Below are 25,201 nucleotides of genomic sequence, written 5' to 3'. Positions count from 1 at the left end.
GGTTCACTAAAGCAGAAAAATGATGTCATTTCCTGTGATTCTTTTTTTTCAGTTACAGATAAAAAGCAACTAGGTTCAATCTTCTTCGGAATTGCCAAATATATTTTACATTTGCCTCCTTGGACAAGAAACCGTAAAATGATCAATATGAGTAACCTTGTAGACCCAAATATGAGTATTAACAAATCTTTACCCCGTTTTCAAAGGAATTCCCATCACCCATGGTCGTCAATTTGTTCGCAATAATTGTTTGTCCATATTAATAGCTGCGTTTTTTTTCGAAGTTCCGTGTTTCATGGTTCATGTTCCAAGTTTCATGTTCTAGCCCAAAAACGCAGTTTTTGTCGCTTTCGTGTTCTCTGCCCATCTTCCTGGTTGAACGTCTAAAAACGCATTTTAGGAAAAGTGGCAAAATATTTAAAACTGTGGAAACATGTGGAAAAATTCTGAGCTTTTTACTTGCCTGTTTTCTTGTACACATATGTTTCACCTTGGCCTCTATTCAAAAACGCATATTCAGCAGGATCTATGTCCATTTTCTTCCCTTCCATCTTATCCTTTCTTTTTTCATCTACAGATAACTTTTTTCTATCTGGATAGGGACCAATCGAACACGCAACACGCACAAAGAGCAAGTTCTAAGTTTGAGGAAACAGAAAGTCGAACAGGCAACACGATTTTTCTCTTTTCGCAAAAAAAACTATTTTTTTTAAAACCTTGTTGCTGCTTTTTTTGTCAAAAACTAAAAATTGGAATAACACGATTGAACCACTTACCAAACCACGCAAAAAAAACGCCACTAATACAAAGTATGTAATGAAGAGTTTTTTTGTCATGTATTTGAATTGTCAATCGTGTGTTTGTGCCCTTTTTTGTTTTATCTTTAGTGATTACTCCATCTGGTGTTTCTTTTTGTGACGGGCAACAAATGAATAATAACATAATAATAATAATAATAATCACCAAAAGTGGGTCCTTGGAGTGCATCAGCATATTCAGCTCTATCTTTCCATCCGATACTTTCAACATTATTAAATTCATTCTGTCTAGAAAATCACACACCTTAGCCTAGAATATCACAATCACAATTTAAAATACTCACAGAAACCAGGATGTTGGGCACGTAAATCTGGGGGTTGCATTGTTTGAGTGTATGTTAGAGTACTTCCTTGTGGGTTTAGAGGCAGTAATGATGGCATTTGGGTTGCTGGCGGCTGTAATGGGCGGGGCTGTGGGCCTTGTTGTGCTGGTAAAGAACCAATAGGAGTTAGAGTTGTCTGAGATTGTCCTAAAATGAAGTTAATAAATTGAAAACCCATTTATGAGCAAAAGTACTGATGGAACTCAGTCCAAGTAAAATACTCAGGTATTTTAGTCCAGAATTTAGCCATTTTACCCCCTCAGCCTTTCTCTCAAAAATCTGATTTAAAAAAAATTGCCTTTTTTATTTTTTTTTATTCACTAATGACAACAAGGTAAATAGCGGATTAATATATAAGAGAAATAAAAAGACGCAATCTACGAAAAAAAAATATGCACTCAAGAAAAAAAAAGAAAGAGAAAAAAAAGACACGAACTACGAAAAACAATACACACTCAAGACAACGAAATGGTGGTAGTTGGTTTGTTTCTGTATCTAATACTTTCTAATCAACATGGCAATTTTCCCAAATACATAATTCAATCCGAATTTTGACATTATCTTCCCATTGCGGAGGGAGAAAAAGAAGGAATTTACAAAATCGAAAGTACTAGACGCGCAAAGAAGAGACATCTTTCTTTTTTAACAGAGGGTAAAAACCAGTAAGGTACAGAACTGAATGATTACAAAAACCCGAATATAATTTACATAAGGCTTTAGGATTATATTTTCCTCTGTTTCCAACAATCTACAAACGGATTTTCATCTGACATTAGGAATAAAAGATTATTTAGTAAGTTGTGTTTTGCGGGGAGTGACAAGAAAACAGCAATGTTATTAATTACCTTTATTAATTTTAGTTTAATTACCATTAATTAATTTATTAGTTTATTAATTAATAAACACCAATGTTATTAATTGTTATTAATTAATTATTAATTGTTAATTAAAAGTTTGTTAATTAAAGAGGAGTGACAAGAAAAAAGTGATTTTCTGCCCATTAAACTAGGACAGAAAAATTATCAATTTGCAAAAATTAGACTTGCTGGATACAGTGCCCCAGTTACCAGCAGATATAGATACAGATCTATCTGATACCTTTGGGCGGAATATAGATTGAAAGGGGAGATTTTCCGTCTTAGAAGAGGTTCATTTAAATATAATGGCCGTCCTTAAGACCACAGGCGCGAAAGAGAAGTCCAGAGGACCTGATAGCTGAAAATCATACCTTTCAGGCATAGCATTCAAATTATTGCTCTTTCACGAAATTTTCCTGTGAACCGGGGGGGGGGCATTGGATGAGCCCCAAAACAAATCTTAAAGGTGAGTTAGAATATACATGCTGACATTTTCTTACCAAAGTTGCATACAGGTTCGGATCTAGTACGGGAACGGGAACGGTGTTTAAATGAATTTATGAAAAGACGAGGGAGGGAGGGAGAGGTTGTAATTTTCAAATCTTCCGGTGAATTTTTCTGATTAAATTTGTTTAAGAAGATTTTTGCAAGTGTAACTATATAAACAAGGAAATAAGTCCTTTAAATAAAGCTTTTTTTGGCGATCAAAGGTAGCGAATTTTGAGAGAAGCGAGAGGCGAACGATATATGATACCTTTCTCTTTCCCGTTTTCGTAATTTAAAAAATATAACAATAGACTAATTTCCTTACCCAAATTTTTTCAATTCAAAATTCCTGTAATAGCTAATGCAACTGTTGAAATTTAAAAGAAAGCATAGACATGGGACAGCTGCCCCCCCCCCCACTAGAACATCCAATTTAGATTATATATTAAGACTTTTCAGCGTAAATTACACTTATTATGACTTCTCGACTCAGCTTAGGCTAGATATTATTATCATTCTTTTCGTAACTTAGACTGGATAAAAATACTTTTCACCCTATCTTTAAAGTCACCCAGAGCTGAAATGAATTTCGAAATCTCTCGCAGGGATAGCACCGTTTACACAAATTGCAGGAAAATTCTGAAATTTAGTATCTCATGTTTTCCAATTTCAATACTCGCGGTATTTCAAATTAGTTTATTTAAAGGAACCAAGAAATATTATGGGCGTTTAACAAGTTTGACAGTGTTTCACATACAATAGACATACGGAAATCTTTCCTGAAGGGTAAATACACATGTCCTAAATGAGTAAATTTAGAAGGTCTATTCACATCAGAATAATTAAGATTCCAAAAATAGGCTATGAAACTATGAATTCAGTAACTCAATTATGAGGAATGGATATGGCGATAGGATTAGGAATTCTCACAGAAATCCAACAGGGGAAAGATATACATTCATATGAATCATAGAATACGAAACATGTAGGCATCATCCTATATGGGGCTTCTTGCTATGTTGGAAAGTAGTAGATTTTGGTGAATGAAACTTTCATTAATGAATCCAGGGGTAAAAATGTGACCTGGGATGGAATTGCCACTTTACTGTGTCAACCCTTTTCTGATTACTAGGGCAAAGAAGATTGGTTACCTGAAGTAAAATCCTATTAAAACTCAAACTCAAAACGATTTGAAATTACTATTAAAGAATAAATGATACCCAAAACTAATAGACATTAAAATAAATGATCATATCCTACACAAGTATAAGAGATAGTGATGTAAATGAACAAATATATCTTAAAACGAGTAGAAATTGAATTGAATATTCGAGTCAAACTTAAAATGAAAAAAAAAATCACAACAAACAGTTTGGCTACCGCCCCCTTCTCCCTCGCCAAACCTTAAAAATTTTAAAGCCTATAAGTGCTTTACTGAGAACAAAATATATTATGAACTTTTTTTATATATATAACATTGAAAAATAAAAATTAAATATTATGTTTCATAACAAAATTTTTTTTTTCACATTTATACCATTGAAAAATAGTGAATTAAAATCTTAAATTGATTATATTTCCAGGAATAAATACCACTATATACTAAATATTCAATTTGTTTTCACTAGTTCTTTCCTGTTACATTGGTTATTATAATGATTTATTTTTTATTTGTTGTGGATGTTTTGAAAAACTAAAGGACTTGGTCAAAATAAAACGCAAATAAAACGCAATAAATTTTCAATAAAACGCAAATGATTCAATAGGCTATAGAACTTTTACGGTTAGGGAAGGGGGAATGAGACAGTAGCCAAACTTCTGTTTGTTTGAATTTTTGTTCGTTTTAAGTTTGACTCGAATATTCAATTTAATTTTTACTCGTTTCAAGAATCACTTATTCATCTGTATTAGTATTTGTTATATTTATGTATAATATGATCAATTATTTTAGTTTCTGTTCGTTTTGGGTTTCATTTATCTATAACAGTAATTTGTGTCGTTGAGTTTGAAGTATCATATGACTTTATTTCTGCTGGTCTTTAGTCTAATATGGCTCTTTACTTTTCTTTGAAAAACTTCTTTCTAGGGAGAGATTTCTTTAATCGATATCATTAAACGAGAACCACTCCAAACCACAATAGAAGCCCTCTATATTTCACCTTACTTTAAATTCTTATTATTATTTGTATATGTATTAATATTAGTTTACCACTTAATGTAAGATATTATTTAGGTAGGTACAATACTTTCCAAATTTGTACCTCTAAAAACCAAATTACCTTGTGCAACTGTCATCTGTTGCTGTTGTTGTTGTTGATTTTGATTGAACGTTGGCAATGGAGGAGGCTGCGTAGAAGGAAGGGTGAAGTTATTTGGTTGTTGCAACCCTGTTGGTGAATGTAACATATCTGTAAATAGTCAGCATTATAATCTATGCAAGATGGAAAAATAAACACATGTGTATAGTAAAGTCACCCAGCCCTTTTGCAGATTCGAACGCTTTTTAATCTAACAATACGATCTCGCGTCTTTCTTTAAAATAGGCTACCAGGTTCTTGTTGAAACATTACTTCGTTTCTCCATTCCATGCTTATGGGAAGATTTATAAGCACCATTTTAGATAATTGTACAAAAACATTTTCTAAAATCACTATCAGAAATCCCTACCCCATTTCCAGGTGTGTTTCTCCTTCTGGTTAGGGCCCTAATCAAGAGAATAGTCCAAAGCCTTTTCTTTTCCTGCCCAAAGACCGTGCACTTCTTTTACTACTACTACTACTAACAACTCACCGCAGCACCAAGCCGCCTGAGGCCAACACCGTGCAGTTCAAGACCCCAAATAGTAATTTTTCTTATAATTAGTGCTTGCAAGATATGTTTTTAACTTTAAGTCTAAAATTCCTTAATACAGTATTGAGTTTTAAATTTTTTCACCTTTTCTTTTTTTTCGTTTTTTTTTTTAATTTTTACGTGAAGTTTTCAAATATATTGTATATCAGGAAAAAACAAACAATTTTTATTTGTTTCCAAACCAACTAATTTAACCAGTTTCCTCAAAAAGAGGGATCTCGTACATCAAGACCCCCATTTTTCTTTTTGTAGTGCTTGCAGGCTTCTTTTCAATTTTTTTTAATTTAAAATTTCTTAAAACAAAGTTTTAAACTTTCTATAATTCAATTTTTTTCGTATGATTTTGAAAGTTTCATACAATATTTAAAAAATATATTGTATATATTTATAAAAAAAAGTACTTTTGGAATTGTAGCCGCAATAACACAAAACAAACTAATTTCATAAAGGATTTTCGACAAGGGCAAATCCCCAGAATACGAAGTTTCTGTCATTCTATCATCAATAAGACAACCAAGTGTAATACCTAAAAGTGACAGGCAATAATGATTTAGGTTTCGTAAAAATAATTTTTAAATCCTAAATAATTATACAACGAAAAACTTTTATAAACAAAAATAAATAAAATAGATTTTATTATTCAAATTTGATGTTTGAGAACATTTTCTTGCCATTGGATAGACGGCTTTCAGGCCAAACAACTGTTCCATTTCAGGCTATCCCTAAAACAGCATTATCCTTAGGTCTTGCTATAACTAAAAATCTGCATTTGACATAACATTTTTTATATCTTCATTATTTCAAGTAAAAAAAAAAAAAAAATAAAACAAAATAAAATTAAAAATCAGCAAATTTATTGCTGCCTATGACTAGGATACTCTCAGGATACAAATATATCATCAGGATACAGGATACTCTAGAATACAAATGAATGTGCATTGTCAGTTTAATATACATATACTGATATTTATTAATCAGAATGTTAATATTATTTGATTTGTTAAAGTTATAAAAGTAAAAACATTTACAATTTTCCAATAAAGTGCTAATTATGTTCTGGCCTTGGGAAGGCAAAGGGGTTTTGCGCCCAACTTATGTTAATTTCTGCTCGTTTTGAGTTTGGCTCGGTTATTTATTGTAATTTCTGTTCGTTTTGGGTTTCATTTATTTATCGATGCTGATTTGTGGTAGTTTCACGCTTGGTAGATTATTTGATTTTATTTTTGCGCTTTTTTTGTTTAATGGAGTTCTTTACTTTTCTTTGAAAAACTTATTTTGTAAAAAAAGTTTTTTTTAATTAATCTATCACACAAGGCTAAGCCCTTCATTAAGGTTTTTCTATCAGCTGAATCGAGAAACTATTCATCCGTATCCAGGGAGGGGGAGCTATTTGACGGGTTTGAACCAGCCCAGCCCTCGTCAAAGAGGCAACCTCCTGGGTTTCTACCTCCCGACTCATCGTCATCATATGAATCCCAGTGTCTTCTACGCAGTGGTCTACCCTCCACGATAGGTTCAGTCATAAGTAAAACTCCTCTCCAAATACAACTTTAATCTGCCAATAAAGTCTTAAGGTTACTTGTCTTCTCAACATCCGTAAGCCAAACCTGAATCTCCTGGTCCCAAAGGCGTGATTCCAACATACCAAGGGAATAATCAGGATTACAATGGGAACCCTGACCCTTATTCCATGCCCACGAAAAGCCAGCATTATCCAGCAGAACTGTATGTTGTTTTGGCACTGTTGCCTTTTTAGAAGATTTCAACATCTCATTGTGAGCTGCCTTTGCTAGACGGTTATCGGACAAACGTAATATCTGTAACCAAAACTTTATCATCTGTATGGTCCCCTTATACCGCAGGTTCGGTAAAACCCAGGCAGGGCCAGATCTAGGGGGGGGGAGGAGTAAAGGGGGCGAGTGCCCCGGAGGTGGCAAAACAAGCTGAAATTGCAATATTTATGGGCAAATATGTAATATTTACAGTATTGATGATGTGGCAGAGGACGGAAAATTCTAATTTGGGCGCCCCCCCCCCCCTGAGAAAAAACCTAACTCCGGTTCTGTCAGGTCACCTTTAGGAACCAAACTACAAAATTATTTTGTAGGTCTACTACTTTTTCAAAATACATAAATCGCGTCAATTTGTCTTTACAGTCTATATATACAGTCTAAAAAAGCACGCAAATGAATGCTTACGACATTATTTTCGCGTTTTTGGTCTTAAATAGTCAAGACGCAGGCTATTCATTCGTTGCTGAAAGGAGCTTAAAAGAATAGATAATTGTGTGAAATAAGATAATAATACTGAAAGCTATTAAGAGAGAGAGAGAGAGAGAGAGAGAGAGAGAGAGAGAGAGAGAGAGAGAGAGAGAGAGAGAGAGAGAGAGAGAGAGAGATATTTATATCGAGAAATTACTATCACAAGCCTTGAAGGGCCGAATTCGAATTTCGAAGTCCATAAAAAAACAAACAAGCAAGAAAATCATAACAAAATTATAACAACAACAAAATTGTCATCCGATACAAAAAAATAAAAATAAATAAATAATTAAATATTGGAATACTGTATGATTCCTATGTCATTTATAGAACAAACTGCAAAATGGCAACTAGTTAAAAAGATAAAACTGATAAAACTGAAAAAATAAATAATATACATATTAACAAATGTTTAAAAAACAAAATAAACAGGGGATAGGGAATAAAAAAAGAGTATAAAGAAAAGCGAGCTGTTTTTTTTTATTATATAAGATATAAGACAAAATTTATGTACAAATTAACCACAATTTATTATATCAGTAAAAAAAGGGATTAAATATTTCTTATACCACAAGGTAGTACAAAGAATGGGAGATAAGGTGGGGATAGGCTGGGACACAGTTCGTGGAGGACGATTTCTATTAGGTACATGGTATTCAGGGAAAAGGTTCGCAGTACGGGGGTTCAAAAGTGCCAACTTACCAAAACGGAGGTACAAATTATTTCTTCGTCTCTCGAGGGTCTGTAGGTTTGAAATATTAGCAAATGCAAATATGGTATCTTGCCCTCTTTAAAAATAATTCTTAGAGCTCTCTTTTGGACATTTTCAATTTTTTGTGTTGCTTCATTTGAGAAGCCAGGGTGCCACACAGGACAAGAACACTCTAATTTGGGACAAATGAAAAATATTTATGCCTGCAGTAAATGTGAATGAAGACAGCTAAGTTTGTTTGAAAGTTATAGAAGAGAAAGCAAGAATTTTTCTTGTTCTAGGATATTACTTATTTGTACATTCCATATCAATTTGGAAAAAATTGTAACGCCAAGGTGTTAAACAGATGTGACAGAGGTTTCGGGAGGTATAAGAGCAAGGAAAAGGGGAGGGGATTTAAGGAAACTTCCTGAGACTGTTGCAGATTTAGAAGGGTTATCTGTCATTTCAAGGGAAAAGGCCTCACAGGTAATGACCTGGAGTATACCCATTAGGTTGCTAAAGATGTTTTTCTGTCAAGTCATTGAATAGTTTATACCTATTGTCTTAAAGTGTTGAAAGACTGTTAATCCTTAGAGAAAAAAAGAGAGGGCCTAGAATATTACCTAGAGCATTGCCACTATATATGGATAGATGATTTGAGAAATAATTTAGATATGAAACATGCTGAGATCTATTAGAGAGAAAAGATGCAAGGAGGTTAACAAGGAAAGTTTCAATCTAGAATTCATTTATAAGTTTATCTGTTATCAAAATGAGGTTAATCAATTCGAAATCTTTCTGAAAGATCAATAGAAATCAGATTAAGCAAAGTCTTAGGTTTTTCAAGTAATTTACCCATGCTATCAACAAGATGAATCAGGTAATGAGAGGTTGACGTGGATTTGAGATTACCAAACTGTCTAAGATCAATGAGGGAGAGGACTTTCATTTTAAGCCAGTCTGCGAGAAAACTTTCATACAATTTTGAAAAAATTGAGGTAAGGGAATAGGACGAATGCGCCATCAAAGCCAGGCTTCCCATTTTTCTTTTTGATTGGGGTAATAAAGCCTTGTTTCCAATATTAAGGGAACTGTCCAGATTCGGTAATTCCATTAAACAGGGTGGATAAGGGTTTTGAGAGGTCATCACTGAAAGCTTTAATCAGAGGAACATGAATATCTAAAGGGCAAATGCTTGATCGCTTTAGTTTTTCAATTTTTTTTTTATAACATCAAGTGGAGAAATATGTGGGAATGAAAAGGGATCAGGAACATCTGGAAATGCGTAAGATAGTGGTGGGAGACTCTGAATAATAGAAGCCAGAATCTTATTGAGGTCATTAGCTGTGGTCTTTGGAGGTTCATTTATATTAAAATTTAGTCGTTCTTGACTCTTGCCGGTAAGTTTTTTGATTTCAGAGTACAGGTTCTTTGGTTTATCATGGCGAAAGTATTTAATTTTATTTTTATATTAGGCTCGGGCAGCTTTTCTAATTTGACTTTTTAATTCCTTTCTTAACTTATTTGCTTCAGCTAAATTACCCCTGTTAAATAAGCTTATTTTTATGCGGATTAATATTTTTATGTGATTATTTATGTAAGGTGCATTTTCTTATTTTTTTTTTCCTGGGAAACATAATGAGTAGGAATAAATTAGTTTTTTGTGTAAAAAATCAAAATTTTGTCATCAAGGTTATTGGAATTACAAAGGTCTTCACTGGTCAGCCATGATCCAAAAGAAAAAAGGTCTGTGTCACTGAAGGGACGGCAAACCCCAATAGAGGTAGTAAAGGAATGTTCAATGGCTGAAGAGGGAGAAAAAAGAAGACAATAGTGGTAACTGCCTCCTAATGGTGGCAGTGCTTGCGGGGAGTTGTAATACTTACTCATGTTTGAACAAATAACATCCAGAAAGGTGTTACCTTTTGTTGTAGATATTTTAACCAGTTGTTTAATATTAAGAGAGGTGCAGATAGAGTCTATCCTCAGGTCATTCACATCGCAAAGTAAGCAAATACCAGCGTTCGGATACTTTGATAACACAAAGTCAGCACTTATAAGAAATTGTTGGATAAATTTGCGTTTCTGGTCAATACTTTAGTTAGGGGAATGATAAAAGACGGCGGTTACAATTAAACTGAAAGGGCGGGGAAGTACTTTCGGTCTAAGGCTCAGCCATAGAATTTCATCATAATCTGATAAGTTGGGGGTGGGGATGAGTTTAGGTTGGAGGTTATCTCGGACAAAAAATAATATACCACCCCCTTTTTTCCCGAGAGGGTGGTCGGGAGGGCGAAGTTTTATGAACTGAGTATAATTGCTGATTTTTAGGAAATCAAACTAAGACACGATTGCAAATAGTCTAAACAGACTTTTAGCCAATTGAAGGTTTTCCCCGAACAGCTGCCACTGGGAATTAGGTTGGCAAGAAATAGTCACTCCAGCTCACGGTCACCAAGTGGAATTCTACTCTTTTCTTCATCTTTTCAGCAGAAAGAGCTACCATTCAAGCATAAAAAAACAAGTAACGACACTAGTTGACATTTATTTGGCTTGTAGAGTAGAACCAGAACAATGGGGGGGGGGTTGATAGTGGAATCTTCTTTAGTAGAGGGCCGTAATAGTTTCCCTAGCCCCCGCGGGGCTGCCAACAATTCAGATGATTGATAAAGTTACTTTAGGAAATGAGGTGTAAATTAACTAATTTAAGTAATTAAGCTACATTAAAATTATATCTCATTTCTTATTCAACTTACCTTGCGCCATCGGAGTAGGCTGGGGTTGTGACTGTATTAAACCGTAAGAATGTGGAGCATGAGTGGGAGATACTAGCTGGTTATTCATACTAGGAGTCGATGGAGACACGGTTTCTGATTCCATCGAATAATAGCCAGAATAGTCTTCATGAGAGGTTGACGATGGATGTAAGCTGAGGCCACTCAAATCTGAAAACAAGCAGGGTAAAAAGAGATGTCGTCAGGTCAAAACAAGAATTTGTTTTTTTAGGAGAGGACGAACTAAAACAAAAAAAGTTAGACGAGAAATTCGGTAAAATTATTTTAGAATAGTAGAACTCTTGATATTTCGGAGGGGGGAGAGCGAATTCAGAAAAAAAAACCTGGAATAAAAAAAAAACTGATTAATTTCCGCTCTTATAAGTTGTCCATTAAACCGTCCTTGATTGAAGTCATTGGTTACAAAAACACCGCCTGCAAAAGAAATAAATATGCCTTCCTGGCGCTAAAGTTTAGTGCGCCACCTTCAATTCAGTAGATATTTTTCGATGCTTGATGGAACCAAATATTTTCATTTTGTTATTGTACTTATTCGATTTCTTTTGCAATACGGGTATCGTTGTTGTATGTTTTTCATTTCACTTTTTTCTTTACTTCATAAGTTCCGTTGTAGTTGCAATCTACAGCTACTTCTACAGGAAAGAGCAAGCCATGGCTTTTTATAACCTAGCTGCAAAAAACGCATTTCAGCAAAATCATCCAATGATGGTTTTTTCAATGAATGAAAATTTTTTCAATGAATGAAAAATTTATTCATGTTGAAAAGTCTTACAAAAAAAAAAACTAAAAAAACATACAAAATTTTACGAGTCAAACAAACATTTCAAGAGGGGAGGGGCTTCAACCCCCCCCCCCCCACCCTCTGGGTACGACATTGCACTGACCTTTCTTGTATCATGACTTATACAAAGGAATTTTTGACAGATTTATTACAGTCATGCCACTAATCCCGTTCCAAACCAAATAACCAGCGACAGCAAGACTCGAACCCACACTCTCATTGGACAAAGGATTTCAAGTCTAGTGTGCTAACCCCTCGGCTAGGTTAAACCATTCGGCAGCAAATAACGGCTGAGCTAATTTATCTAATTGAATTCTTAAAGGCTAACAAAAGCTAATAGAGGTTAATTAAGCTAATTAAGGTTAATTAAGCTTCTTTCCAAGCCACGATATCGATAAATATTAGAATAAAATTTAAATACTTTCAAAATTCAAGGAAAAAAATTATTTACCAACCGCAACGTCATTATGTAGTATATAAGAATTACAGGCTGTGACAGACTTAGTTTTGTCAATTCATAAAATGTAGGGGGGAGGGGTGTACTTTTCAAAATATAGGAGGATTCTTAAAATCAAGGAGGGAGGCAAAGTATCTAGTGCCCCCCCCTTAATTGATGCCCTTGAACCGGCTAGTTTATAAGGCGATTCTCTGATCTTACCAGCCATAATATTATCAAGTAGTAATATAAAATTTTAAACTCAAAAAACATTTTAAGAAACAAAAACACTTTTATGTTACTTGAAATCAAGAACAAATAAAAATTATATAAACTCCGGAAATCGACTCCTTTAGTACAGGGAATTTCAAGCCATGATGCACAATTTTGAAGGTAGGCCTATCATTTACCCAGGCACATTCACTTCAGGCTTTTTTAAAACTTATTGATGAAACAAAAGAAAAGAAACGAGGGCAGAAAATCCAAAAAAAAAAACAAGCTAAACGCACGTGGTAACAAAAAACTTAAGACAGCATAGTTAAAACCAAAATGAAAATGAAAACCAAAATGACATCCATTTTAAAACCAAAATGAAAAGAAACAAAAGAAAAGAAACGTAGGCAGAAAATCCAAAAAATAAGCTAAAAGCACATGGTAACAAAAAACTTAACAGCATAGTTTTTCTTTGAAAATGTTGCTATCTTTACAAATCAACAGAGAGCTAATGTCTGAATCTTTACGGGCGAAAACTGCAGTCAAATATATCTAGTTCGATTGGCTTATTTATTTTCACGACTCAACGTTGCACCACTGACAAAAATATGGTAATGCCCTAAAAAGCGCATGCCCTAAAAACAGGGGTTCATTTAGCAGTCGTTACGCCAAATTAAGTAAATTCAAACCCGTGGACGTAAAAGCTTTCACTATATCATAACTTAATACTTTATGTTACGCTATGTAATCTTACGGCGCAAATTTTGTTCGTAGCAAAGGCAATGCCAAGTTGATTCGAGATCTACTTAGAATTCTACCTAGCTCAAGCTTTTTTACGGAATGGAAAAGCTGAGCTTAGAAGCAACAAAATAGAATTTCTGGACAAGCAATTAATAAATTTGCAAAACAAATTTATAGACTTTTCCTAGAATGTAAATAAACAATTGAATAATTTATTACGGCCTCTTGGGGTATAATTTTAACAGTAAAGTTTGAATTTGTTTTTTTGTAAGGTTTATGGTGTCGATTAGGATTTGCGGTTTGTATTAGTTGTTTTATAATTTATTTAGTCTTGTATTATTTTTTAGTGTATTTTGCCACACCCTCCGACAAGTTTTTTACTTTTTGGGGTGGCTGTTAACACTGATGTTGTTTTTTGGTTTAATAAATATCTCTCTTGAAAAAAAAAGCCTTTCATGCTTGATCAGTTTGAATCTCCATTCCATGTTTATAAATTTTAAATAGTTTACTTACGGCGATTGGGATGATCCAAGACGATGATTATGATGGTTTAATGGATTTATGTGTTAGCTTATTGTGAACGAACTTGATTAATTATGCAGGGTTATAGTTTAACGGAACACAACTTAGCCAATTAGCACAGAAAATTACGTCCGTAATATGATACCGCTTATGAGGGGATGCACTTCCCCACTGGAAAATCTTTCATCTCTTAGTTCTATGAATATCTACCTTAGTTCTCCCCAAGAAATGACGCATGGACAGATATTCGAAATCAACGGAACTGAGTTAAAATCAAGTATTTGCGGGCATGCATCAAGTCATTGCTAATTGTAGAAAAAGCCAAGACAGATAGTCCGAGTATGTGAGAGGCAAATCTGGCATAAGCCCTTTTTAGGATTGTAAAAAAACGATGTTATTTCATTGGTTGATACTTAAGTCTATCAATCATCTGTACATACGTCATTCCTAGGGCAAAACTAAGGTAGATAGTCATAGAACTAAGGGATGAAAGGTTGGATTGATTTTTGGTTGACAAGGAACGAACAGTGTCCACTGGACTTCCATGCCTAAGCAAACGTATTACCAGACATACATAAGATGTTTTTTCGTGAGCTGGAAAGCGACACCAGCTTAGCTTTCCATAGTTTATTTCCTTTATTCGCAACTAGGGGGAAGCTGCCAGACCTTTAATTACGAGAAGACAAGAGTCGACTAGACTTGAAAAGCGAATCCGGCCCGCTGCTAAAAAGAGCTCCTGCTCCGTAGTTTTTAGCAGTAAATTCAAATTATTGCGCTCATGGCTTTCACAAATCTTCTAATTTTGACCAATTTTTTCATATTATAGAAAATTGCGCCAAGAACCGAATAACATTTTGAAAATCTTGCAAGATAACGATCAAGACCATTTATTAACACTGATTTATACAAATTGATTACAGCAAATGGAAGCGTGGTCAGTTTTTTAAATAGCTTGTTTTTTTCACTCGGTATTCGCGACTACCCAGTATAATTTTTTCTGTACTGTCTTACAAGACAGCTTTGCTTTCCATTCATATTCCACGACTGGGACCTTTTTTTGCTGCTAAGACAAGGCTGGTCGTGAAAACCGCCCAATATTTAAGCAAATAACTCCCACATATATATGTATGAAATGAAAAATCTGCGTGCGATTGCTGCTTTAAGAAACCACACATTATCTTAATACATATAAGACAAATGTAACGTAATGTACACTATTAAACGATTGTTTAAAAGATCCCTGAATATATTTTACTTCCCTATTTAAATTAAAACATAAATTTCGGATCCAATCAATTTGGTTTTCAGTCTGATATCGTTTACCAGCATGCACAACGTGTTTTTTCTTCCGCTCTTAAGATTAGCCTAGTTGAAGGGTCACCACTTTATATATGAGACATTTTTAAGGTTTATGTGATATATCTTTGTAACGTTTATGTCATATATTTATACGATATAAAGTTCAGTTCAGTTACCTTTCTGAAGTTTTCCACAATGTCATGACCTTTTTCAACAATGTCGATTAGCCTAGTTGAAGGGTCACCACTTTATATATGAGGCATTTCTAAGGTTTATGTGATATATTTTTGTAACGTTTATGTCATATATTTATACGATATAAAGTTCAGTTTATATATGTGACCTTTCTAAAATTTTCCACAATGTCGTGACCTTTTTCCACAATGTCGATTAGCCCAGTTGAAGGGTCACCACTTTATACATGAGGCATTTCTAAGGTTTATGTGATATATTTTGTAACGTTTATGTCATATATTTATACCATGTAAAGTTCAGTTCAGTTAGCTTTCTGAAGTTTTCCACAATGTCATGACCTTTTTCAACAATGTCGATTAGCCTAGTTGAAGGGTCACCACTTTATATATGAGGCATTTCTAAGGTTTATGTGATATATTTTTGTAACGTTTATGTCATATATTTATACGATATAAAGTTCAGTTTATATATGTGACCTTTCTAAAATTTTCCACAATGTCGTGACCATTTTCCACAATGTCGATTAGCCCAGTTGAAGGGTCACCACTTTATACATGAGGCATTTCTAAAGTTTATGTGATATATCTTTGTAACGTTTATGTCATATATTTATACGATATAAAGTTCAGTTCAGTTACCTTTCTGAAGTTTTCCACAATGTCATGACCTTTTTCACAATGTCGATTAGCCAAGTTGAAGGGTCACCACTTTATATATGAGGCATTTCTAAGGTTTATGTGATATATTTTTGTAACGTTTATGTCATATATTTATACGATATAAAGTTCAGTTTATATATGTGACCTTTCTAAAGCTTTCCACAATGTCGTGACCTTTTTCCCCGATGTCGATTAGCCTTGTTGAAGGGTCACCACTTTATATATGAGGCATTTCTAAGGTTTATGAGATATATTTTTGTAACGTTTATGTCATATATTTATACGATATAAATTTCAGTTTATATATGTGACCTTTCCAAAGTTTTCCACAATGTCGATTAGCCTAGTGGAAGGGTCACCACTTTATATATGAGGCATTTCTAAGATTTATGTGATATATTTTTGTAACGTTTATGTCATATATTTATACGATATAAAGTTCAGTTTATATATATGATCTTTCTAAAGTTTTCCACAATGTCGTGACTTTTTCCCACAATGTGGATTAGCCTAGTTGAAGCGTAACTACTTTATATATGAGGTCTTTCTAAGGTTTATGTGATATATTTTTGTAAAGTTTATGTCATATATTTATACGATATAAAGTTCAGTTTATATATGTGACCTTTCTAAAATTTTCCACAATGTCGTGACCTTTTTCCACAATGTCGATTAGCCCAGTTGAAGGGTCACCACTTTATACATGAGGCATTTCTAAGGTTTATGTGATATATCTTTGTAACGTTTATGTCATATATTTATACGATATAAAGTTCAGTTCAGTTACCTTTCTGAAGTTTTCCACAATGTCATGACCTTTTCCACAATGTCGATTAGCCAAGTTGAAGGGTCACCACTTTATATATGAGGCATTTCTAAGGTTTAAGTGATATATTTTTGTAACGTTTATGTCATATATTTATACGATATAAAGTTCAGTTTATATATGTGACCTTTCTAAAGTTTTCCACAATGTCGTGACCTTTTTCCCCAATGTCGATTAGCCTAGTTGAAGGGTCACCACTTTATATATGAGGCATTTCTAAGGTTTATGAGATATATTTTTGTAACGTTTATGTCATATATTTATACGATATAAAGTTCAGTTTATATATGTGACCTTTCCAAAGTTTTCCACAATGTCGATTAGCCTAGTTGAAGGGTCACCACTTTATATATGAGGCATTTCTAAGGTTTATGTGATATATTTTTGTAACGTTTATGTCATATATTTATACGATATAAAGTTCAGTTTATATATATGACCTTTCTAAAGTTTTCCACAATGTCGTGACTTTTTCCCACAATGTGGATTAGCCTAGTTGAAGGGTAACTACTTTATATATGAGGTCTTTCTAAGGTTTATGTGATATATTTTTGTAAAGTTTATGTCATATATTTATGCGATATAGAGTTCAGTTTATATATGTGACCTTTCTAAAGTTTTCAACAATGTCGTCCATAGTCAAGCCTTCTTTTCCCTTTTTAATAATGGTTTATTTCTGGTATATTAGATGGAATTAGATCAAAATATTTTATTAGACTTTCAGATGTTTCATATCTTGCTTATGCAAATGATCTTTTACTTTAGCAATGGCTAGATATTAAGCTATATATAAGATAAAAAGTATGTTCTATAGATATCCCAAGTTCCCCTGGAAAGTCGACTTGTGGACTGGTGAGCCACCCTATCTGAGTAGATGAAACGCTAGAATTGCAATCTTATGTACTTTAGAACGAGGGTTCAAATGGTGTGGAAAATTCTTTGGCTTGAGTGGGGATCAGTGGTGTGACTCTGCAAGCTCAGCCGCAGTTAGTATGGGAAACTTATGGTTACGGTCCGTTCAGACGCATGGATAAACCGATGAGAACCATTGATCGGTATAAAGGTAAAAGTGTTCAAACAATAGGGGCAAAATTTTTCTTAAAAAACACTTGTACATACCGAGGGCGGATCCAGGATTTTTTTCGGAGGGGGGGGGTTACTAATTTTTGACTTTTTTTTTGGGGGGGGGTTACTAATTTTTGACTCAGTTTTCGACTAATTTTACTGATTTTTATCTAGGTTCTACTAATTTTTGACTCGATCAAAAATTTCGGGGGGAGGGGGGGGGGGTTCAAACCGGGTAACACCCCCCCCCCTGGATACGGCCTTGGTACATACCATTTAAGATAACATGCACTAGTACATCTTTTTTTCTTGGTGGGTATTAAAATAATAATAATTATAAAACGTAGAGATAAAAATCGAGAATGAAAAATATTTACACGATGCCCAGCGCTTTAAATTAGATTGTATTTTTGGTGCGAACTCGTTTTAAATTTAATCCCTGAAGGGAAATAAAAACGTCCATGATTCTTTGACCTTTGACCTGTAAGTTAGAAGCTTACCTATACCTGGCGAGACAACCCTTTCATAATGGTAAGGGTTTACACACACAGAATCGCATTTGAGGTCGAAAGCATACTGGCAGTACTTCACATGCTTCAGTTCATTCTTATGTAGATCTGGCCATCGCCATATTCGTGCGTATATCACGTGAGGGAAACCCTTCCGACCAGCAACCTGAAGAAAGAAAAGATTAAGTAATAATGAACATATGGCTGAACTAAATTGCGTGTTCTTTAAGGCATTTTCAGGCGAATTTGGCCGAGTTAAAACCAATTGCCATTCACCGGATTTCAACTTTGTTATAGACGAAAAGCCATTTCGAATGTCCCTCATTTGCCGTTTGAGCCTTAAAAACGGTAATACAAACTGGACCTGCCAGAACAATGCACGGGCGACTTCGTCTTGAATTAAAAACACGACTAAAGTAAGAAAAAAAAAAGGAAAGGAACTGAACTATGAAGACACGACTAAAGTAGCCATAAAATAAGTGGCCCTTCCAAGAGAAAAAAAAAGAAAAGAAACTGAGCCATGAAGACACGATTAAAGTAGCTATAAAATAAGTGCCCCTACCAAGAGAAAAAAGAGAAAAGAAACTGAACCATGAAGACACGACTAAAGTAGCCATAAAATAAGTGACCCTACCAAGAGAAAAAAAAAGAAACTGAACCATGAATACACGACTAAAGTAGCCATAAAATAAGTGACCCTACCAAGAGAAAAAAAATAAAAGAAAAGAAACTGAACCATGAAGACACGACTAAAGTAGCCATAAAATAAGTGGCCCTACCAAAAGAAAAAAAAAGAAAAGAAACTGAACCTTGAAGACACGACTAGAGTAGCCATAAAATAAGTGACCCTACCAAGAGAGAAAAAAAAAAGAAAAGAAATTGAACCATGAAGGCACGACTAGAGTAGCCATAAAATAAGTGACCCTACCAAGAGAGAAAAAAAAGAAAAGAAATTGAACCATGAAGGCACGACTAAAGTAACCATAAAATAAGTGGCCCTACCAAAAAAAAAGAAAAAAAGAAAAGAAACTGAGCCTTGAAGACACGACTAGAGTAGCCATAAAATAAGTGACCCTACCAAGAGAAAAAAAAAGAAAAGAAACTGAACCATGAAGACACGACTAAAGTAGCCACTAAATAAGTGGCCCTACCAAAAGGAAAAAAAGAAAAGAAACTGAACCTTGAAGACACGACTTGAGTAGCCATAAAATAAGTGACCCTACCAATATAAAAAAAAGAAAAGAAACTGAACCATGAAGACACGACTAAAGTAGCCATAAAATAAGTGGCCCTACCAAAAGAAAAAAAAAGAAAAGACAACTGAACCTTGAAGACACGACTAGAGTAGCCATAAAATAAGTGACCCTACTAAGAGAAAAAAAAAAGAAGAAAAGAAACTGAACCATGAAGGCACGACTAAAGTAAACATAAAATAAGTAGCCCTACCGTGAGAAAAAAAGAAGAAACTGAATAGTGTCTTCAAAAATGAGAACACTACTAAAGAAGCCATAAATTAACTGGCCCTACAGTGAGAAAAAGAAAAGAAAAGAAACCCAACCGTGACTTCAAAAATGAAGACACGATTAAAGTAGCTATAAAATAAGTTACCCTACCAAGAGAAAAAAAAGAAAAGAAACTGAACCACGAAGACACGACTAAAGCAGCCATAAAATAAGTGGCCCTACCATGAGAAAAAAAGAAGAAGAAAAAAGTGTCTTCTAAAATGATGACACAACTAAAGAAGCCATAAATTAATTGGCCCTACAGTAGGAAAAAAAAGAAAAGAAACTGAATCATGTCTTCAAAAATGAAGACATAACTAAAGTAACCATAAAATATTTGGCCCTACCCTAAGAAAAAAAAAGAAACCCAACCGTGACTTCAAAAATGAAGAAACGATTGAAGTAGCCATGAAATAATCGGCCCTTTAATGAGAAAAGAAAAGAAAAGGAACTGACTCGTGTCTTCAAAAGTGAAGACTTGACTAGTAGCCATAAAATAAGTGGCCCCACATTGAGAGAAAAAAAAGAGAAAAGAAACTGAATCGTGTCTTCAATCGTGAAGACATAACTAAAGTAGCCATAAAATACGTGGCCCTACCCTAAGAAAAAAAATAAGAAAAGAGACCAACCGTGACTTCAAAAATGAAGACACGATTAAAGTAGCTATAAAATAATTGGCCCTTAAGTGAGAAAATAAAAGAAACTGACTCGTGTCTTCAAAAGAAAAGACATGATTATAGTAGCCACAAAATAAGTACAGTGAGAAAAAAAAGAAAAGAAATTGAACCTTTGACACATCCGTCTTTTGTTTTTCCTTAGTATCTATCCAAGAACCAACGAAATAAGCAAACATTTGTGGCGTTGCCATCCCCTCCCCACCTAAAAAATGGCAGCGTTATTTGCGTTCTACAGAAAACTAAATATACGAGTATTGTTTAAATTAAAGCAATCTGAAAAATAAAATATAAATAAAAAAAAACAACAGATAACGCAGAATAAGTGGACATAGAACAAATAGCCCTCTCCCGAGTCTGTGGAGCTTACGGTAAACAAATTCCCAAGGAACATAGGAGCCGTGAGTCTGGGGAGCTTACGGTGAGAGGAAACCCCATGAAAAAGCTGTGTTTCAGATATCAGGTGAGGCGGAAAATGCAGTTATTTACTTAGAAGTAAATAAGTAGCCATCCCATCAGAAATAAACAGAAGATATTGAACCTTCGTATCATTCCTGTTTATTTCTCTAATATTGATCCAAGAACTAGTTTTAGTTTGTTTTTTTGTTCTAATTTTGATTTTGTTATGAAATCCACACTCAGCAGGTAACTCATTTATAAGAGGCATAAGCCTTTTTTAAATTTCTACTCTTTTGACTTTTTTGTGATAGTATGGTGAAATAAGTCACGTTCAAGGTAGAAACTGGCCCTCTTTGTTCGTTCGCTAAAAATTTCCGTTTGAGGAGAGAGTAAATAACGACGAAGACCACACTGCCTTTCAATCATAAACAATAAGTAGAACAACAGGGAAATTTTTATACAAGACAGTGGAACGCAACATTAAATGAATATTTCGACCCTTTATCCAAGGGCCGTCCTCAGCAAAACAAACGAAGAGAAAAAAAAACAATATAAAAGAAACTTACCTTAAAATTCAATCATTTAAACTGTAAATAGTTTTTTTTTTTTAATTTTTTAAAACAGCCCTAATATCATTACTTCAAGGAAGTTCAACCAGGACTGGTACACCAAGCGAAATGGACAGAGAACAATTCATTCAAATGGAGAAAAAAAACTTACAGACAAGCTTTTAAAGCTAATCTCGCCTTCTTGGCAGCCAGCCTAGATAGTCTATTCGTAACAGGTTGAGTGGAGTTATTTACTGGTTTTTTGATATAATTAGTTAAATCATTTTTAATTAATTTTGTGTATAGGGCATTAAGTGAATATTTTGAATGAATTGTTCTCTGTCCACTCCGCTTGGTGTACCAGTCCTGGTTGAACTTCCTTGAAGTAATGATATTAGGGCTGTTTTTAAAAGATTTAAAAAAAAAACTCTTTTCAGTTTAAATGATTGAATTTTAATGTAAGTTTCTTAGATACTGTTTTTTATTCTCTTCGTTTGTTTTGCTGGGAACGGCTCTTTGATATAAGGGCTAAATATTCATTTAAAGTTGTGTTCCACTGTCTTGTATAAAAATTTCCTGGTGTTCTACTTATTGTTTATGAGGAGAGTAAATATTTACTTATCTGTTTATCTTAAATTAAAAAACCAAAATTACCATAAATGTGTGTGCTTGTTAGTCCTAGAGCCCTCCCGAAAGGCTAACATCCTTTGAGCTTTACTGCAGCTAAGACGTATTGCTTAAAATGAGGCAATCTAATACTTAAAAAGGAAAAGAAGACAAAAGAAAAAACAGAACCAGTCGCCCTCCCATGATAATTTATTAGAGACAATACTGTTTCGTCTTGAGTTTTTGTACTTCGTGTCATTTGCACTTTACTGAAAACTGAATAGATTCCTTAAATTTAAGTGAAGATTCATTAAAAAAAAAGGTGAAGAAAGAATAGGCCCATTGAACAAATAAGTGACCAGAGTGTATCCACCTCATTAGAAAAAAAGAGAGAAAAAAAAATTAGATATTAAATTTACCTTTGCGAGTTTTCTCAGTATTTAGCGCAACAAAACTATCAAAAGTAAGTATGGTAGTGGCCACCCACCCTAGAAACTAGATTGTAATTTTATGCCTTAAGGAAAACTACATATATTACTGGATTTGGAGCGTACTTTTATGCTTCGCCGAAAACTAAAAAGATTGATCAAACTAAAGCATAAAGAAATCTGAAAAACAACAGAGGAAAAATAAAAAAAACAGATGGCACAGAATAAAAATTAAACAATAGAAAGTCAAGCACTACTGTAATTTATTCATCGCCATCTATTTAATCAATATTAGCTGTGACCACCTCGTGGCTTCAATAGCTTCAAGGACAGGGAGAAGAAATATCGACGAGCCTAAAATGTAAAAAGCGTCTCCAACATTTTAATAATTTTACAATAGAGTGAATTCATTTTTTTGTGTGTGTGTTCGAGGATTTAACTAAAAAAAAAATTGGCAAATAAGACGATATTTAGAACATAGTGGCTTCACTTTGGTATACAGCAAACATCATGAACATGAACAGCAAGGATAAAGACCCTTCAGTGCCGCCTTCAACTTCCCATCTCCAATTTTTACCAAACTAGTTCTCTCAGAAAGTAGTTTCAACTTACCATCTCCACCCCTTGCGCTCTAACATTGAATCGTCATAGACGCGGAAAATTAAATTGCACATTTTGTGCGTATATTAGGGGAGATTCTCTGAGAAAGAATTTTTAACTTACCATCTCCACCCTTTGCGCTCTAGCACTGAATCGTCATGGACGAGGAAAATCTAAATTGCACATTTTGTGCGTATTTTGGGGGTGGGGGGGTTGAGACAGTTTCAAATTTTTGAGTAGCAAAATTAATAAATTGCCGCCTTGACTTTAGTTATACTGATGAAAGTGACCCAGAACTTGATTATTGCCACCAATTGGCTCCTCCTCATGTGAAGGAGCCAATGCAATTTTCACACGAAGGTTAAACCAATTTGATATATCTTCGAAAGCGTACACTGATAAGATACTTTAATTGCATCAAAGAACTAGTTCTCTGATAAATTTGTTTTAACTTCTCACCCCTACTCTTTGCCCTCAAGACTCAAGGCGTGAATTCAGAGGAAAGATGGACTTGTCATGAACACTTTCAGGAATAGATGCAAAAACACAAGTTTAGGAAAATATTTTCACCTTCCCATCTGCATCCCTTGCCGTCAAAAAAGTAACTTCCTGCGAACTCGAAAAAAATAAGTTTTCAGAAATAGATGTTCGGCTTGACTTTTGGCTTAAAAAAGGGTTTTCAGGTGACCACCCCATTTTGTTGACCTTATAAATGTGATTTAGTGTCAACTCGAAAATGAAAACTTTCAGGAGTGGATGAACAGCTGAAAGTAGGGCTTAGGAAGCATTTTCAACTTCCCACCTCCGCCCCTTGCCATCAGAAAACTGAATCATCATCGTGGAACAATAGCAATAAGTTGAGCCTGGTCAAACTCAATAGTGAGAAGGGTTTTCAAAAATATGATGGGCCAGTGCAGAAAAACAATCTTCCTCCTTAAGCTTTGTCTTTTTAAGGCAGGCATCAATGGAATCAGCATGTTCTTTTAATCGGTGATGTAGATATCTCATGGTACGACCTATATAGGTATCACCACAACTGCAAGGAATCATATTTTTGAAAACCCTTCTCACTCTATTGAGTTTTACCAGGATCAACTTATTGCTATTGTTCCACAACTCTTAAAGCAGAAAATCAGAGAAGCTCTGGAAATTGCTAAAAACAAACCAGCCATCAATAAAGACAATGGAGAGTTCCGTATCAGCAAAATTTGGGAACCCATTACCCATGGGCTAAAAACTGGCAAAAAACCACCCTACTTCTATAGACCCAACCTTTTTGAGATCTACTAGGATAGCGGCCATGAACGCCTCTACAAAATCCGGGCCATATTACAACAATAATTCCGGGTTCGACTTATTATTAGTGTTTTTCAGTGATTTTAGTTTTATTTTATTTAGTGATTTTATATTCTGGCAAGAGTCTTGAATTTGAACCTGATGATGACAGGCACAGGTCCTGTCGAAATTATCGTTCCAAGATAACACAATACCTGACATCCATAGTTTAGGTAAGCTTATTACCATTATCATGTATAAGAGTCAGGTTGGCCTCAGAGAATATATGGGTAAGCCCAAGTTTCGTTGGGCTTACCCCCTCCCAAAAAATTAATTATTTATCCACCCCTGCAGCTCTGAGAAGCGTGAGTGGTACTTGGGCGTATTATGTCTTTAGAAACTTTGCTTGGACAAGAAACTTGTTTTAGTACGAAATTCATTGAGTAATTGGTCTTCTAGTTATTTTTAATTTGTATATTCAGCGGTTGATTTCAGCGATAATTCAGCGGTAAGATATTTCAGCGGTTGCCGAAGGCTTCAGAAATATCTGATTTCCTCTCATAGTATCTGTAAGCCAAATCTTGCTGGCTTTGTTTTTCGCAGTTAATGTCTTGTTTTTTTAACAATATTTATGTATTATTTATGGATTTAGTGTTTATTTATTCTTTTTCAACTTTGCTTATTTTTCATAGTCCTTACTAAGGTCCCCAACTGAATCCCTATAAGGGGTCTTAAAATACAAAATACATATTTAGGCACGATCACGAAATTGCATGGCAATATGTACGAATGAATCACTAAGAAAATAACTGAATCCTATCGGAATCACTAGAAGGGGT

General features: G+C 34.4%; 1 protein-coding gene across 6 annotated transcripts in view; it reads right to left on the bottom strand.

Moving 5' to 3' along the window:
• Med (Smad/Smad4 homolog Medea) overlaps positions 1-25,201 on the bottom strand; it is a 77,557-nt gene that overhangs the window by 29,144 nt on the left and 23,212 nt on the right. For 5 of the 6 annotated variants that reach the window (XM_089107041.1, XM_089107038.1, XM_089107036.1 and 2 more), the window contains 4 exons: positions 18,322-18,496; positions 11,046-11,234; positions 4,764-4,892; positions 1,103-1,288 (listed from right to left, as the gene is read on the bottom strand). In XM_089107041.1, coding sequence (XP_088963167.1) covers positions 1,103-1,288; positions 4,764-4,892; positions 11,046-11,234; positions 18,322-18,496 — 679 coding nt within the window. The remainder of the gene's footprint in view (positions 1-1,102; positions 1,289-4,763; positions 4,893-11,045; positions 11,235-18,321; positions 18,497-25,201) is intronic. The other variant, XM_089107037.1, reaches the window with a different exon arrangement.

The sequence above is a fragment of the Artemia sp. Qi Xiang Cuo genome, chromosome 21 (genome assembly GCF_049724085.1).
Source record: "Artemia sp. Qi Xiang Cuo chromosome 21, ASM4972408v1, whole genome shotgun sequence".
NCBI lineage: Eukaryota > Metazoa > Arthropoda > Branchiopoda > Anostraca > Artemiidae > Artemia > Artemia sp. Qi Xiang Cuo.
Note: the sequence above shows the minus strand (reverse complement) of the source record. Positions and strands in the feature narration are given on the sequence as shown.